We start from the raw sequence: 16,275 nt of genomic DNA on the forward strand, positions 1-16,275 counted from the left end.
TTCGATATTATAGTCGTAAGTTATTATATTTTAATAAGGAAATGTAAATAGGGGAGGTTTTGTTTTAACTTATTTTCATTAAACGGTTATACTTTTTACAAATTATTTTCATTTAACTTCTAACTTTACAAAATAATTATTTTTTTGTCAATTTGACAGCTATGTACATGGCACAGTACGGCTCCGTACAAACAGGTCGATTCACAAGAGTACGAATGGATTGAATGAGTGAATGAAAAAATATATGTGTGTGTATCACATTAACCAACAAAATGGTGGCTCTGACTGTATTGTATAGCGATACTTGTGTAACTCACAGACTCACACAATGAAAGTTACGTTCATTCCATTCGTCCCAACTTTCGTGAATCAAGCTGGATATTATACTATCTGTATAAAAGTAGTATAAGAGGAGTCTTTGCCCAGTTGTAGTAACTTCAAAAAAAAATATATGCGCCTTGGTACACACAAAGCAAAGGGAAAGAACGCACAAATAAAAAATAAATAAAAAACGTTAATGGAATTAAAAATAAAATTTATTTCCACTTGAATATCTCACAAAACGCCGCACCACTCGTCAACTCGGCCAATGGTCGACACTACTCTAAGTTATACCGTAAAACAAAGCTCATATATATAAATATATAACTACTGTATGTATATTATGTACCCAGTTCTTATCGTGCTATCGAAGCGACTCTCCGGTTCGCGTGACAACATAATTACAAAGTCACTACCGTACTAACAAAAACTGCAAGGCTAATATGCTCGCCTTTTTATCATCTGTCACCATGCCTGTCACGTTCTAACAAGTATGAAGGTGCGAAAGTGACGCATGACATGACAAGCTATAAAAATGCGACCATGATATCCGTGCAGTGCCCTGTTTATCAAAAGCTTGTAACTTGTAATACAAGTGGAAGTCCCTTTTTGACAGCTTTTGTTAGAAAGGGACTTCCACTTGTATTACAAGTTACAAGCTTTTGATAAACAGGGCACAGGTATGGTTGACGAAATATAAAGTGAGCCGATCTCTCGAACAAGTCTGAACAAGATCGGCTCACTTTATATTTCGTCAACTTTAACTGACCTTAAAGGTCAAAATCGTGTAACGCTGGTACAGTCGATTTCACAAATATCTTTATATATTTTTGGAACATTGGCTTGTACAGATATACTATGTAAAATATCTTAATATACTTTTCAGCAAGTATAGGTAAAATATCGAAAACTGGTAATGGAATGAATTACTATAATGTCACATTTAAGTGAATGTTTCATTTCGACAAATCTTTTATTCAATTATTCGATCAATTCATACCAGGCCTTGAAGAGTATTAGGCTGCCCTGTTTATCAAAAGCTTGTAACTTGTAATACAAGTGAAAGTCCCTTTCTAACAAAAGCTGTCAAAAAGGGACTTCCACTTGTATTACAAGTTACAAGCTTTTGATAAACAGGGCACAGGTATTACCTTGAAGGGTATCTTAGTATGATGGAACTTTGCTGTTATGGCATCACGCAAACGAGAAGAGAAAGGCGCCTAACATCGAATCGCTTTTAACTTTTAACACATAATGAGGTCATGTTTCCTCTTATATTCGCCATTTTCTCAAGACATACTGAGCATTTGATCACTGGCTCTAACACATCGAAATAGGAAAAGATTTAGAGAGACCTCACACTAGCGTCTCCCGAGCGTCGGCGGCGGCGTCTAGACAACTCTATGGCTGCTGCTCGACGCAACTGTGCAGCGACGCCATTTTCCATAGCGCTGACAAGTCTGTATCTTTAGGTATTTAAATAAGAGTAAAGAAAATCTACCCTCAAATGGATTATTAAGCCAGTTGAGGGTAGATAAAAACATACATGATCAAAAAATGTCGGTTAAAGTCAGGTCGTTCAGTGACAGATCCAGGTTTTGTATTTGGTTGATTAATCAATAAACGTTATAACTACCCGAAAATGTACAAACTATTTGTTTACTTTTATTTCAGTGCCTAAAGATACAGAGTATAGACGCCGAAGCTCAAAAGACGCTAGTGTGGAGTGGCCCTTAAGCTAAGGATCAGACTGGTCAAACAAAAGGGCTCAATATTCGAATTATTGACGAGGGGTACCTTTCTCACAGCCGAATTTTCGAATGAATATTAAGGTTGTTCCTCAGACGAATATGCACCTTAAAAATATATGAAATAAAGTTACAATTGCTTATTTATACAGAGTTTAAAGCGAGCGTTGTCGGTCCTTATATTTCAGTGAATTTCGAGATGCAGATTTGACAGTTTAACATTGAAACGTCAAAATTTGTGATTTCTTGTAAAAGTATAATACTACACTTAATTAGATAATAATAGAAAATACGCGATCGCCTCACGCTCTATACATCCATACCTACCTTAATTATTAACTAGTAAGTATGCGACACGTCACACACAAGTACATAGTAAAAATGAAAGCTTCACACCAAATCACAAAAAAACTGTTAATTACAAAAAAGAAATGTTGTATGCATCGAGAGACCAACCCTAGATATTTAACTAATAATATTAAAATCGCAGCTAAAGCAAGGACGCTTAATAACGAAGAATTTCGTACAATGACCCGCCTGCTTCTATCTCTATCGCACGCGCTTGATTTGATTGCTGTCCCGCCCATGACGCTCAATGCTACTGTGCAAGCAGGATACCAATATAGTTATGCGCGTGCGGTGTGCGATAAAGATAGGAACAGGCGGGTTAATATACGAAATTCTTAGTGTTCACTTTAACCTCGTAAGGCCCAATGTGCATTACAATGAACACTTTGCTTCAATCTAATTTGAACCTCTTAAAAACTGAATAAAGTAAAATTTCTTTTGTGTCATTGTTTTCTAAAACAAACGAAAATCACCCTAATCTACTATACACCAAGCTTCAAATTAAAAATAGGGAATATTTGTAGGGTGGGTCTTATGAAGTTAAGTAGCATTACTTTAATTCGGAATTCATTTTGTATGATCAGTATTTTTAGCCATTAACATGACATTACTAACAAAAGATGTTTATTTGTTTACCCCTTATAGTTGAAGAAACATATCAATTTTTCTAAGGTTGTCCGCTCCATGAACATACAAATCACATTTTTATTTATAAGAAGAAGGAAACAATATTTGACACTTTCAACGATCAATAATGAACATTATTGCTATAACTACAAAGTCCTTAATACTTTGATCACAATGACGAATAATACACATCTAACAATTTCAGTGTGATAACCTATAGATGCGTAAAGAGCGTGTAATAACCTGCTACTCAAAACTTGAGACGCGGTCATACGTTAGAAAGAGATGAACATATAAAGGTGTCTCTATCTGACGTATAGCTGCGTCCTTGTCTGTCCGAGGGGAGATTTAGTCAATAATCAATAGCATGGTGCTTTCACATGTAGCCTACTAGTCAATATTATTGGCATAAGCATTGTGTTCTACCAATATTACAACCAAGAAAGCAGGTACAAATATTAGACATCGAGTGTTTATGAAATTCATTTGACCTACTATCAGGGACCCGTTTCTCAAAATCCTATCCCGTTTCCCAAAAGCTTGTAACTTGTAATACAAGCGGATGTGACTTTTTGACAGCTTTTATTAGAAATGTGCCTTGTTTATCAAAAGCTTGTAACTTGTAATACAAGTGGAAGTCCCTTTCTAACAAAAGCTGTCAAAAAGGGACTTCCACTTGTATTACAAGTTACAAACTTTTGAGAAACGGGCCCCAGGTGCTTTACAAGTCTTGAAATACACATTTATGTAGAATGAAATCAACAGTTGGTAGCACTTACAATAGATTAGTTTGACACTTTCTAATTCAGCCTTATAATTAGAAAGAGACAACGCGACCGCTTGCTGACCTCTCGCTCCCTCGGACACAAGCGATCAAGTATCAATTCGAATTACTTTACAATGAGTCACCGACACCGATACATCGCTCGACAGCCACTTTTGTATTATATTTGTCATTACTCGAAAAAAATAATTAACGCTAAGCTAAGTTTACCTGTTGAGCTGACACTCACTTTGTACATTATACAATTATACACGTAACATAATCAATAATGAAAGCACCGGCGGCCCGTCCGGCACCCAAAATACGACCCATAAATTATGTCTTTTTAAAAACAAATTTCATACAAACGACTAAAAAACATGCCCTCGATAAATTAAAAAGTAAGAAATACAAATCAGTATACATTATACAACAACGCCGGCCGGACCGCCGCTAGATTAAAAAAAAAACAAATAAAAAATAAGTAAAAGTCCATGACACGTACATTATTATTATACAAGGGCGTCGCGGCCCGAGCGCTCACTATATAGAACGCTCGGTCGCTTGGCACAAACCGACCCACCGTCCACAAATAAAACTGAACGTCATCGCAATTTATTTATTATCTATCTTCGAAACGGCACGCTTTGCGAGAAATCCTACGGAAAATTGTACTTCCCTCGAGACCCCCCTAAAAGTCGAAAAGTTCCGGCGGGGGGATAGGATGGGTCGGGAGACAGTCGCAGGGGGGCGAAGGGGGGGAGGGAGGGGAGACCGCTCGCGGCTGCCGGCGCAGCGTGTGCACGCTGTACGAGTACGACTGATGCGGCATTCGCGGTCGCAGCGTCGCTCGACCCGCATCCAAATCCGCACTATCAGCTCTCAGAGACAGCGAGGACCTCGGTTGGATACTTTGGGAAGGATTCGGCGAGAGCGGTGGTCTTAGATAATCGCTGCGCGCTAACGAAAGTTCCGCCGGCGTGTACGCGGCTAGGAAATGCGCTAACGCACCTGAGGGGGTCCTCATGCCTCCGTTCGCCATCACCACCATATCCTCCGCCGAGAGACGCAAGGAGTCCGTTCGAGGGGGCGGTGGGGGAGGGATGCGCTCGGAGGAGGAGGAGCGGTCGCGGCGCGGCGAGGGCGGGGAGGGGCGGCGGCGGCGGCGGCGGCGCGGGGCGTTCCCGGGCAGTCACAGTTTGAGTTCGTTCGCGATCTTCGACGCAATGTTCTTGAAGCCGATGCTGGTGCCTGGGTACAAGAAAGACATTATAGCATACTGCGACAAAAATCCGGTCGAGAGTAATTTAAACGGTGCATGAATTATCAAGTTGTTAGCAAGAGGTCTGATAAAATAATAAGTAGATTCTTTCCCTTGAATTCATACATCTTTCCTCTTTTACTATCTACAGTTCTCAACAAAGTTAGATGCGAAACCTACACACCAGATATCAGAGTGGTGAAGGAGCTTGCACACTTCGATCTCCCACTGGACTAACGAGTCCGCGTTAGGGTCGCCATGTATATTATATATGGTTCTCAACACAGCGATACTGACCGGATATCCGCTTGAAGCGCACGCCGTTGAGCGAGAGGCGAGGCAGCTTGCACACTTCGATCTCCCACTGTACTAACGAGTCCGCGTTAGGGTCGCCATGTATATTATATATGGTTCTCAACACAGCGATACTGACCGGATATCCGCTTGAAGCGCACGCCGTTGAGCGAGAGGCGAGGCAGCTTGCACACTTCGATCTCCCACTGTACTAACGAGTCCGCGTTAGGGTCGCCATGTATATTATATATGGTTCTCAACACAGCGATACTGACCGGATATCCGCTTGAAGCGCACGCCGTTGAGCGAGAGGCGACGCAGCTTGCACACTTCGATCTCCCACTGTACTAACGAGTCCGCGTTAGGGTCGCCATGTATATTATATATGGTTCTCAACACAGCGATACTGACCGGATATCCGCTTGAAGCGCACGCCGTTCAGCGAGAGGCGAGGCAGCTTGCACACTTCGATCTCCCACTGTACTGACGAGTCCGCGTTAGGGTTGCCATGTATATTAGCTATGGTTCTCAACATAGCGATACTGACCGGATATCCGCTTGAAGCGCACGCCGTTGAGCGAGAGGCGAAGCAGCTTGCACACTTCGATCTCCCACTGTACTGACGAGTCCGCGTTAGGGTCGCCATGAATATTATCTATGGTTCTCAACACGCCATACTGACCGGATATCCGCTTGAAGCGCACGCCGTTGAGCGAGAGGCGCGGCAGCTTGCACACTTCGATCTCCCACTGTACTAACGAGTCCGCGTTAGGGTCGCCATGTACGCAGAGGAGCAGAAAGCGCTCGCGCTGCTCGTAATCGCAGTTGTTCGCGTCTAGAACCTGAAATGGAAAGTTTATCAACATTATATTGATTCGAAGAAATCTGTGTATGGGCAAGCAAATACATTTAAGTATCAAGCTCGGATCGGTTTTGGATTTTAACTAAGTATCTTTTTATGTCGCTAAATCAGTAGTGAGGCAATTTATTTTTGTGCCTTCCGGCCGGAAAGCGTCAACTTTCAGCCATACATTAACTTCTTTACATTATGAGATCTTTTCAATGAGTTTTAAATTTGGTGTGGTTGCGTTTTTCAACTGGCGAGTTTCTTACATCACTTTCCGACTACAACATCAGATCAACTTCGTAAAATGATATTGAATTGTCATCAAAATTACGGGACTTTATTTTATCCTCATGTGATTAGCTGTTCTGTAAAACTGATTAGAGGTACGCGGGGTAAAAAGTTTGAGAAACGAGTCCATGTTACAACTTACCTTGCGAATCTCCGCCATAATCTCATTAGGGTCCCGTGAGGACGTAGTCTTCATACTCCACGTGAAGCGCAGAACTCGCGGTTTCACCTGCTCATCGTTGCCTTGTCTGTGTGTCACATATACATGTTATCACATATGTGGTAGTGTCTAAAGGTGGTATTCTACCTGTCTAATGTCTTCGCCCAACGTCTCACTATCTCATTAAGCAAAATGTGAGACGCAATACAAAGTTGGACAAAGAAATTGGATAGGTGGAATACCACCCTAACTCTGCACAGACTTGGAAGTGATTGGTGGGCTCCGAAACGCACTAGCGCGCACGCTCGACGCTTATGCCGACCGCCATATTGGTTACAACAAACGTATATACTTACTTCGTTTTTTTAGCATTATCAAGAAGGGAAACGATTTTTACGTGTCTTTTTATTGAAAAATACCTAAGTAACAACTATTTAGGTGTATATTAGGTTTTATAAGTAATACCTAGTAACTATTTTTTTTAAAGGTATTTTCAATAAAAAGTCACGTCAAGATTGTTATCCTTTTTCTAATGCTAAAAACGACAGAGGAACGGATGGACACCGAGGTAAATTTTAGGTGATACAATTTGTTTCAATTCTTGTAGGTAAATATAATAACATAAAGAACAATACTTAGTTACTTATGTTAGAACAGACCTGAGCGTTTCCAAACAAAAATGTACATTTCATTCATGTCTTCAAAATATTGACTTCTTGGGCTCATTTTACTCAGAATCATTTGTACATTCACGCCTCATACATGAAAAAATATGTCCCACGATTTCCTTTCCAGATCGCCACATTTTTGTATGGATTTTTATTCTTCTTTGTATGAACGTGACGCACTGGAAAAATATTTTTTCATACAAAATTTTGGGACATATATATTTTTTCATGTATGAGGCGTGAATGTACAAATGATTCTGAGTAAAACGAGCCCAAGTAGTCAATATTTTGAAGACATGAATGAAATGTAATTTTTTTTGGAAAACGCGCACCTAACTTACCATTACATTTAATAAAATATATGACGTAAAATAAAACCTTTTGAAGTCCACATGCTCGTTTAAAATAAATACCATACAAGAACATTCCGTTCAATTAAACGTGACCAAAAAACTTGTAACCGGTCGATTTTCCATAGTTGTCATGAACTGATCTATCAGGAAATAATGACTACTTAAAAAAAAACTTGTATCTTGTTCTACCAATCAAAAGAAAAATGTGGTAACTATGTATGGGATGCATACAGAGTTACTGCGTTTTAACTATGAGTAGCAGTGCGAGATACGATATTTTTTCAAATTAGTGACGAAGTATCAAGTGTGTGTGCGTAAAAACGATAGGACGTCACTCACACGCAGACTTATTTCTTTTATTAGTTCATTTTATTCATCTTTGATGAATCTATTTACTTTACTTGGGAATACATTGTACATACCAAAACCTTTTAGTTACCTACCTCTGAATTTTATCATGGTAAAAAAAGGATTGGATGTCAACTACACACTCATGGAGAAATTTAGAAGAACGTAAAAAAAGTTTAATTACTAATTTTGAAATTACTTTAAGTGTTGTAATCCAGTAATTAAACCTTTTTTTTTGTGTTCCTCTTTTAAATTTGTCCATGAGTAGGTACAGTAAGCAGTAATAGTTGCTAAGCGGGCGAGGTGTTCAAAATGATCTTGACGCGACTTTATTGTTAAGAGAATAAAAGCGCGTCAAGGTAATTTTGAACACCTCGCCCGCTTAGCAACTTCTGCTGCTGACTGTATACATTATATTCTCACCAGCTCCCACGATTGGTTGGCCAGTACACTAGTTTTAAAAACGTAAAAGGAAAATAAAATGATAATTACCCAAGCAAGGTTTGTGGACTAGCGCCTACGGCATGCTTCGGGGTGGTTGCATCCAACGGCCTAAAATAAAACAGACACATATACTAACCAGAGGGCGCCACAAGTGCCTTCTGGCATTTGTATCGAGCTGATCACATTTTTTTACCTTTTTTTTCTTAAAAAAAAAGTCATATTTCATGACTAGTAATAAACCTGATAATCAAAATTTTGCATTATAAAAAACCGTAAGTTAAGGTCGAACATTAAAACATATCTTTCAACATTTACTACTTACATTATAAAGATTCTCGTAAATACAATATTAGTAACCTAAGCTCGCGGTTTTTTGATATATAAAAGCCAATATATTGTAATAAATTACATATTAAGTTTATTCTCTCTTTTCAGCTGAATACAAAAATCCGAAACAAAAAAAGGGTGCACAAACAAATTTGTAAAAAGCACGCAGTAGCACACAAACACAATTTCGGCTTTCTAATAAAACCTCATCATGCCTAAGGCAAACTTACCTTGCAGTTCGCTAAAATTCAAAATGCTATAGGTACATGCTCACATCTCACTTGGACGAAGTGGGATAAGGTAAAACGAATCAAATTTTTAATTTCCTCAAAATTGAAAAAGAAAAAAAAGAAACCCAAAATGAGATTAGTATAACTGGCGTAAGTTACGGCTCGGAAAAATTTGGAAAAAAAGCAAAACTGTTATCTCTCTGTTAATCACAATGTAATCCATCCGATTTTATGCCTTCTTTTTACTTGTCCCACCACATTGCAATAATTCACCAAATTGTAAAAAGTTTTCTATTAAAACATTAGTAGGTATAATAAAAAATAAATAAAAAAATGCGGAAAAAATCCTATGCTAAAAGAAAAAGTCATGAACCCTCCCCAATGCAATGCTGTCCCTTCTCAAGTCAAATTTAATCCAAAATTTGGGGCTTTAAACATAAAATCCGTTGGAAAACATATTCTCACACAAAACTTTTTAAAAACTTAAGAAAAACTTGGTCTTATAGACGTGCTGTGGCCTACTCATATACTTATTAAACTTCCATTAAATTATTATTATTCTAGTGATAATACTGATAATAATGGTTGTAGTTTGCAATGTTCTCAAAGTAATCTTCATGATATCACGTTACGTTCATATTATACGACGTTGTTACTATACGACAAAACCCTATGCCCACATTATAATATGAGGCTTTCCATTCAGAAAAGGGTCCTTATGCTTCATGTGAGTAAGAACCTTTTCATCAGAAAACGGTATTTATGCACATGGAGCATGAAAAAGAGCATGAAGGAGGGTTTTCTGATGAAAAGCCACATTTTAATTTGGGGCTATTGTAGTGGCCTAAGTAGCACGTCATTTCTATACTTGACTCCAACCCGAGGGCCACGGAATGGGCGCCTCAAACATGCTCGCTCGACGCTGACGCCGGTCGCCATTCATTTGTTTTATTATATGGCAGGTGACTTCGCTGTCGAACGTAAACGCTCAGAGCGTGCATTTCGTAGGCAAGGCATACGTTTAAAAGTTAATAAGGCAAATCGAAAGGTTACTGAGACCATAGTAATTCATAAATATGTATGGATCAAGACCACAGCACGCCACTCCTCGACCAAAATAAATCCGAGCGCGCCTACCTCCGCTGAATGTCCAGCGAGGAAAATATGCGCGGTTTCTGGCGAGTCGTCGACTCCCCCAACACGGAGAGGCTGTTAAATAAATACCTACGTCTACAAATTGTGCTTCAAAAAGCTCTAGTCTCAGGCTAAAATACACCTAAACGAAGAGCCACGAAAAAAATGCTCGTAGCGGGCAGTGTCGAGCGTTTTATGCGTTTTTCGTGGCCCTAGCGTAAGTGACTAGATTAGTGCTTGGAGAAATCTACCTACTGAAATCTGTCATACACTTATAGAAAATTTTACTTCACAATTTATTGGTTTTACTGTCAATTTAATCTCATATATTCCTGTAATACTGATTTTACCGATAAAGAATAATTGTGAAATAAATATTATTAGAGAAGTTACATTGCTACACCAGCAAATCAAATTTTACTCAAAGTGACGTCTCTGATATTTGGTACGAATTCCAAATAGCATGTGTCTATCGCTCAATGACGTGTTTTTTTTTTTAAATTAATTAGGTACGGAGAGTTAGTTCTTGCAGAAATAAACAGTTAAAAAAACGAATACTTAAATATTCTTATTTTCTCACGTTCTTACCTTTTTATGGTATAAATATCATAAAATATCAATAGGTCAAGTCCAGATTTAGAGCCCCGAAAATGACCATAATCGAGGGGTGAGCGGTCAAACCCGATAAGTCGCGAAAATGGATTTTTGAAATTGAAACTATGTGGTATGTGTAGAGTTCAAATTGAAATACATAAAAAATCTGGACTTATTGGGTTTGACCGCTCACCTAATTGTACATATATCAGGTCAGGTGGGGTAAAAGAAACATAGTAGGTATATTTTCCTCGGAACAAGAGATACCGTACGAGGTAAGTCATCCTACGTAAGTGGGGGAGATCGGGGATGGTTGTCACAGCAGCTGTCTATTTATTTTCCTTTTTCTCCACCCAACCTCACTAGGGAAACAACAGGAACCCAAATACGGTCAAGTCAGTTACGGCGTTTATTATAACTATAAATAAAACACAAGTGTATGTTATTGAAAAACCTGATTATTCGGAGAAGCAACACATCCGGTATCACTAAACATGATTTTGACAATTTGGTTACAGACGTTGCGCCAATTTAAAAATACTATAATTATTCAATTTTGGCATTTTCTTACGAGTCGTAAACATCAATTATACATGTAAATGCAACGATGCGATGGCCGAATACGAATATGATACACATTTGAAGTAATTACAATGAATTATTTTAATAAGAATGTCAAGAAATGTATTGAAATTTATACGTGTAGGTAATAAGAGAGTACCTCAAAATTAACAGTTAACAATATGACTGCTGTTTAGTATATTATGATAAATACTGATTATTATTTTACTGAATCGCGTAATTTTTCGTAATCACAATTGGTGTATTTTATTTTTATACTACACGTATAAAAAGTTTCAAAACAATAGCTTATAATCGATGAAATTAAACTAAAAATGCGATGCAAAGCAAATACAATGTCAACCGAAAACGCCAAGGGATGAAAAAAAATCTCAAAATATAAAATTACTAAATTATATAAACTAACTAAACTTAAACTACATTAGAGTTTATTGCATTTAGCCTTCACAATAATAACATATTGTTTTATTTTAAGTAAAAAAATGATCAAAGAAATTATAATGCACTGTATGTGTGCGTGGGCCTTCCGGGTTTTATATAAAATATATTACTATGTAAAATAACCTTGTCGTTTTCTGTTTATAAGTTGTTTTATAAAGGAGATTGCCGTTTTCTGGCATTAGTTGGGTGATCTCTTGTACCACAGCCAAAAAATATTTACATCATAAAAATACTTTCATATTTTCAACCAGTATATATTTCGTCACTAAGTTAGTACGCCGCAATAAGAGTTCAACCAAAAAACAATTTTCATCATCATCAGTCATTTAAATATTCTTCGTAAAATAAAGAAAGAGACTCGATGAAAACAAAACCCTATTAATTGTCTTCAAACTATGTACGGTATCTTTGCCATGACTCTTACATAAAACGGCAATTTCCTATAAAATTTAATTTTTTAATGTACATGTTGGTACATTTAAGATGACGTCCCAATTAAATTCAAGTGAACCAAACACATTTATACAAATATTTCAGCACCTAAGTTTTGCCATCAATACGGGATCTATACACGAATGTTACACAAGAATATATACATATGAGTAGGATTCCAAAGTATAAGAGTCATACAAGTAAAATACGTCGGATACATATGAGAAACAAAATAATTAGGTATACTGAACGTGAACATTCAGCAAAAGGATATCCTTAATTACCAACAATGTATTTAAGTGACTAAACCTACCTTGTATTTCGTTTCCTGTGTATTTTTTAACTTTATGGGGCACAATAAAGAATATTTATTATTTACTTACTTCCTTACCTTTATATTTATATACTGCGTCAAGCAAATCTTGTCAGTAGAAAAAGGCGCGAAATTCAATTTTTTTATGGGACGATATCCCTTCGCGCCTACATTTTTCAAATTTGCCGCCTTTTTCTACTGACAAGATCTGCTTGACCAAGTATATGTATCCATTTCAATAACTAATATGTACCCGATGTACTCTACACAAAAATTAAGAAAAGATTGCACATTGATAAATATAATTTTGATAAATATTATTTTAATTTCTGATTTAAGTCACAATTGTGACTGGAAAAAATATTGATGATTTGTGAAATAAAATAAAATGTAAACATAATGAACAGATTTAAATAAAAAATATAATTACGTATATTTCAACAAATGGACTATATATCAGATATCACTATGTATAATATAAAGAGTCAAGAACACATATACGTATCTATTTCACAAACCTAGTTAGATGTTTTTGTTCACACTTAACCACACAAAAATGTCAAATGTACAAATATGTACAACGATTTAAACGCTACGATAACACAAAGTACGGAACCCTAAAGAGTTTATAATTATGGAAAACGGTGGAGTGGAATAGGCCGCTAACATAATATGTCACTTATATATTATACCTTTTTTAGATGGTTAAAAGTACTGACACTAGGAAATACATTTGTATGACCTAAAATATCATAGGGATACAATTGTCGGGACGATGATACATTTCGGAATTACTTTTGACATAGATATATCTATCTGCTATAGGAAAGAAGTGCTTTGATGAATGATTCATGTTAACGCATTCACTGCCAGGGGGCGTGGCCTAGGAACAAACTTGTATGACGGTGGACGCACATGTGCGTCGGGGGCAGTGAATGTGTTAACCCTTTTCCAGGCCGCAGAAATCTACAAGGTTTCCCAAAAAATCCAAATATATTTCAATTAATCCAGCTTTGATGATCCCAAGTCACATTTCCCGAAAGTGCAATCTAGTTTGAACCTTAAATCTGAATGCTAAAGTTGAAATTCTGTTGGCGCGTATTTGTTCGATAAATCGTACTATGCCTGGAAAATGGTTAATATAATGTCCAATAAAAAAACCGTATCACTTGAAGATCAATATCTTAAGGCAACTCCAAAAAACTCATTACAGTTTTTGATTTTGCGAGCAAAAGAAAAAACTGCTCAGTTTCGGTTAACTTCACTTTCAATGAAAAAACTATTTAGCAATTGAATGTAATTGTTGAAGTACACTTTTTCCTATAGAAGATTACCAAAAAAGCTAACTTTCAGTAGCTTTATACGTCAGTCTGGGTATAATATATTTTAGACATTCATATGACAGATAAGAATAATATATTTGGGTCTAACATTGGACCGTAGTTATGCAGAAAGCGACCAAAGCTACTGAGTTAGGGTGTAAGTCACTTTGACAAAAATAAAAAATTTGGTCGCTTTCTACAGAACTACGGTCATTTGTGAGAAATCGCAGAGATCGGTTCATCACTAGCCTCTCATAACAGTAGAATCCTGTTGCTCCTATGATTGTGGCCTATTTGACACAATATACATTCTACACACCTATATATCTGGGCCGTGGGGTATGTTCGTATTGTATTCCAGTGTTTTCTATGTGGTAACATCTACTGAGTATTTGTACCAAAGCTATTAGGATCTGCCGCTTACAGTCTAAACAATTATCATTATATACTGATATATCTCACTCACTCCTTATAAATAGTAGTTACACAATGTGACAGATAAGTCGATATTCCTTTAAAATAATTACGTGTTTCCAATATGTCAGTTCTTTCAAAGAATCTAAATAATTTCTATTTCGATACAAGTTGACAATAACGTAATCAGAGAGTGATAAATCATCTAAAAGTGCTTTCGGATAATTTTGAAAATTGTCATTACATGACTGATATTGCTCAGATTCAGATTTTATTGTTTCACATAGTCCTCTTAAAGACTGATGATTCGATAAAGATACTACATGTAGGTACCTATTTTAATGAATTAATTACTTTCACAAGAGAAAATAAACCATATTAATATAATTTTATTGATTTGTAAACATATTTTTTTTTAATTCTCTGTCGTTCGAAATTATCCTAATGCACTTTATTCTAAATAATTATTGCGGAATAATCGACTATTTATCGTCACACGTATAATAATTGCATTTGTGGACCATTTCAAACATCATAGGAAAATACGACTAAGAATAACAAGTGGGTAGAACACGATGGAAATAGGAATATTATATTACCTATAGTAAGTATTAAATATCCTTTCAAAATGGTCCACATCCGAAGTCCAACAGCGAGAGAAAATTTACTGAAAAATCTAAATATAGCGTGTATAATAATACAAATATACAAAATATTTATTTTCAGTCGTCGAATTTTTTTAACAATTTAGGCAGAGTCCGAAACGTCAACGAGAGGATATCAATAGGTATAGGTTTGTGCTATTTTGTGAACTTAAACAAATATAGAGCCCTGGAATGTAGAAAATTCGTTCCGAATAAGAGCGTTTTCACATTAGCCGATCCGATTTCGGATGTGGGATCCTATATCCGCGGGGCGCCGTCTTTAGCGGTCACGCACACTACAACAAACATTATGCCTACACATACGCACACAAACAAATATTATCGGTCCGACAGCCGACGGGGGGCTCCGACATGGCTGAAATTATCGGAAGCGCCTTTCCGATATCGGAACAGCAGCTGCAGGAGAGTGCCATATAGCATCAAATGCGCTTTGTTGCGTCTATCGTTTTTCAGTAAGAAAGATTTATTAAACGAATAAATAAATACAGAAAAACACACGTGTCTTACATTTTACTTCCATCCGACATCGGATTGGGCAATGTGAGAACGCTCTAAGAACTCGATGCACTTACAGCTAGGATGAAATGCGACGCGACGGGACTAGGTTTTTCTCTACATGCCATTTCACGAAAGCAATCAAATCAAACACCTTACACCTAATACCTTCTGTACTTTTGAAATTCTCTATAAAAAACTTACACTGTAGTGTAAAAATATATTTTTTTCCGTGAGTATAGTTTCATTGATTTCTATAAAATAACATGTAGAAAGAAATGTCGTCGCGATTAATGTTCTCTTATTTATGTTAAATATAAAACGAACTCGAACGTAATGTCAACTAAAGTGGACCGCTTATATTAGTTATAATACAATGAAAACGTTTCAACAACCTATTAGAAATCCCTTACAGGGTAGTTTCAGATGCGAGGTCTCTTGAGAATGACACAAAGATCAATAGAACTTACGGACCTTTTAATAAATATGGACGGTTAATAGGGACCAAATTTCGAGACTCAAATTCGCGTCTTCTGCTATTCTGTAAGGATATTACAAAACGCCCTGCCAAGTTCACACTTGGCTGGAGTTTTCCATAAATTTTCTATATTTATAAAATAACTCTCCATAAGTCTTCGTGTTGTCGCTGCGCAGCGCTTACGGGTTCTGATTCAACCTGCGTACAACGGAACGGGTGAGCGAATCGACCAATCACGGCCCGAATCGCCCCCCTCTTCTGTCTCCGGCTCACTTTTTTATTCTTGACCAAGGCACTCGTTATAAAGCCAATAAAATGGCGGAACGCGCGAAAGATGCACAATACTTCTACACTCACTAACTCCCTCCGTTTAAAAAA

At 37.1% G+C, this 16,275-nt stretch overlaps 2 protein-coding genes and 1 long non-coding RNA gene across 3 annotated transcripts in view; 2 read left to right on the top strand and 1 right to left on the bottom strand.

Annotated features, from left to right (window-relative positions):
- The window catches only part of LOC134801905 (uncharacterized), a 537,245-nt gene that overhangs the window by 439,489 nt on the left and 81,481 nt on the right, over positions 1–16,275 (top strand). The gene's annotated exons all lie outside the window — the stretch shown is intronic.
- The window catches only part of LOC134801873 (uncharacterized), a 399,153-nt gene that overhangs the window by 207,474 nt on the left and 175,404 nt on the right, over positions 1–16,275 (top strand). The window lies entirely within an intron of this gene.
- The window catches only part of LOC134801804 (serine/threonine-protein kinase MARK2-like), a 97,286-nt gene continuing 92,206 nt past the window's right edge, over positions 11,196–16,275 (bottom strand). Inside the window, exon 18 of the mRNA XM_063774412.1 lies at positions 11,196–16,095. Within this exon, the coding sequence (XP_063630482.1) occupies positions 16,077–16,095 (19 nt within the window). The 3' untranslated portion in view covers positions 11,196–16,076. The remainder of the gene's footprint in view (positions 16,096–16,275) is intronic.

The sequence above is a fragment of the Cydia splendana genome, chromosome 23 (genome assembly GCF_910591565.1).
Source record: "Cydia splendana chromosome 23, ilCydSple1.2, whole genome shotgun sequence".
Taxonomy (NCBI): Eukaryota; Metazoa; Arthropoda; class Insecta; order Lepidoptera; family Tortricidae; genus Cydia; species Cydia splendana.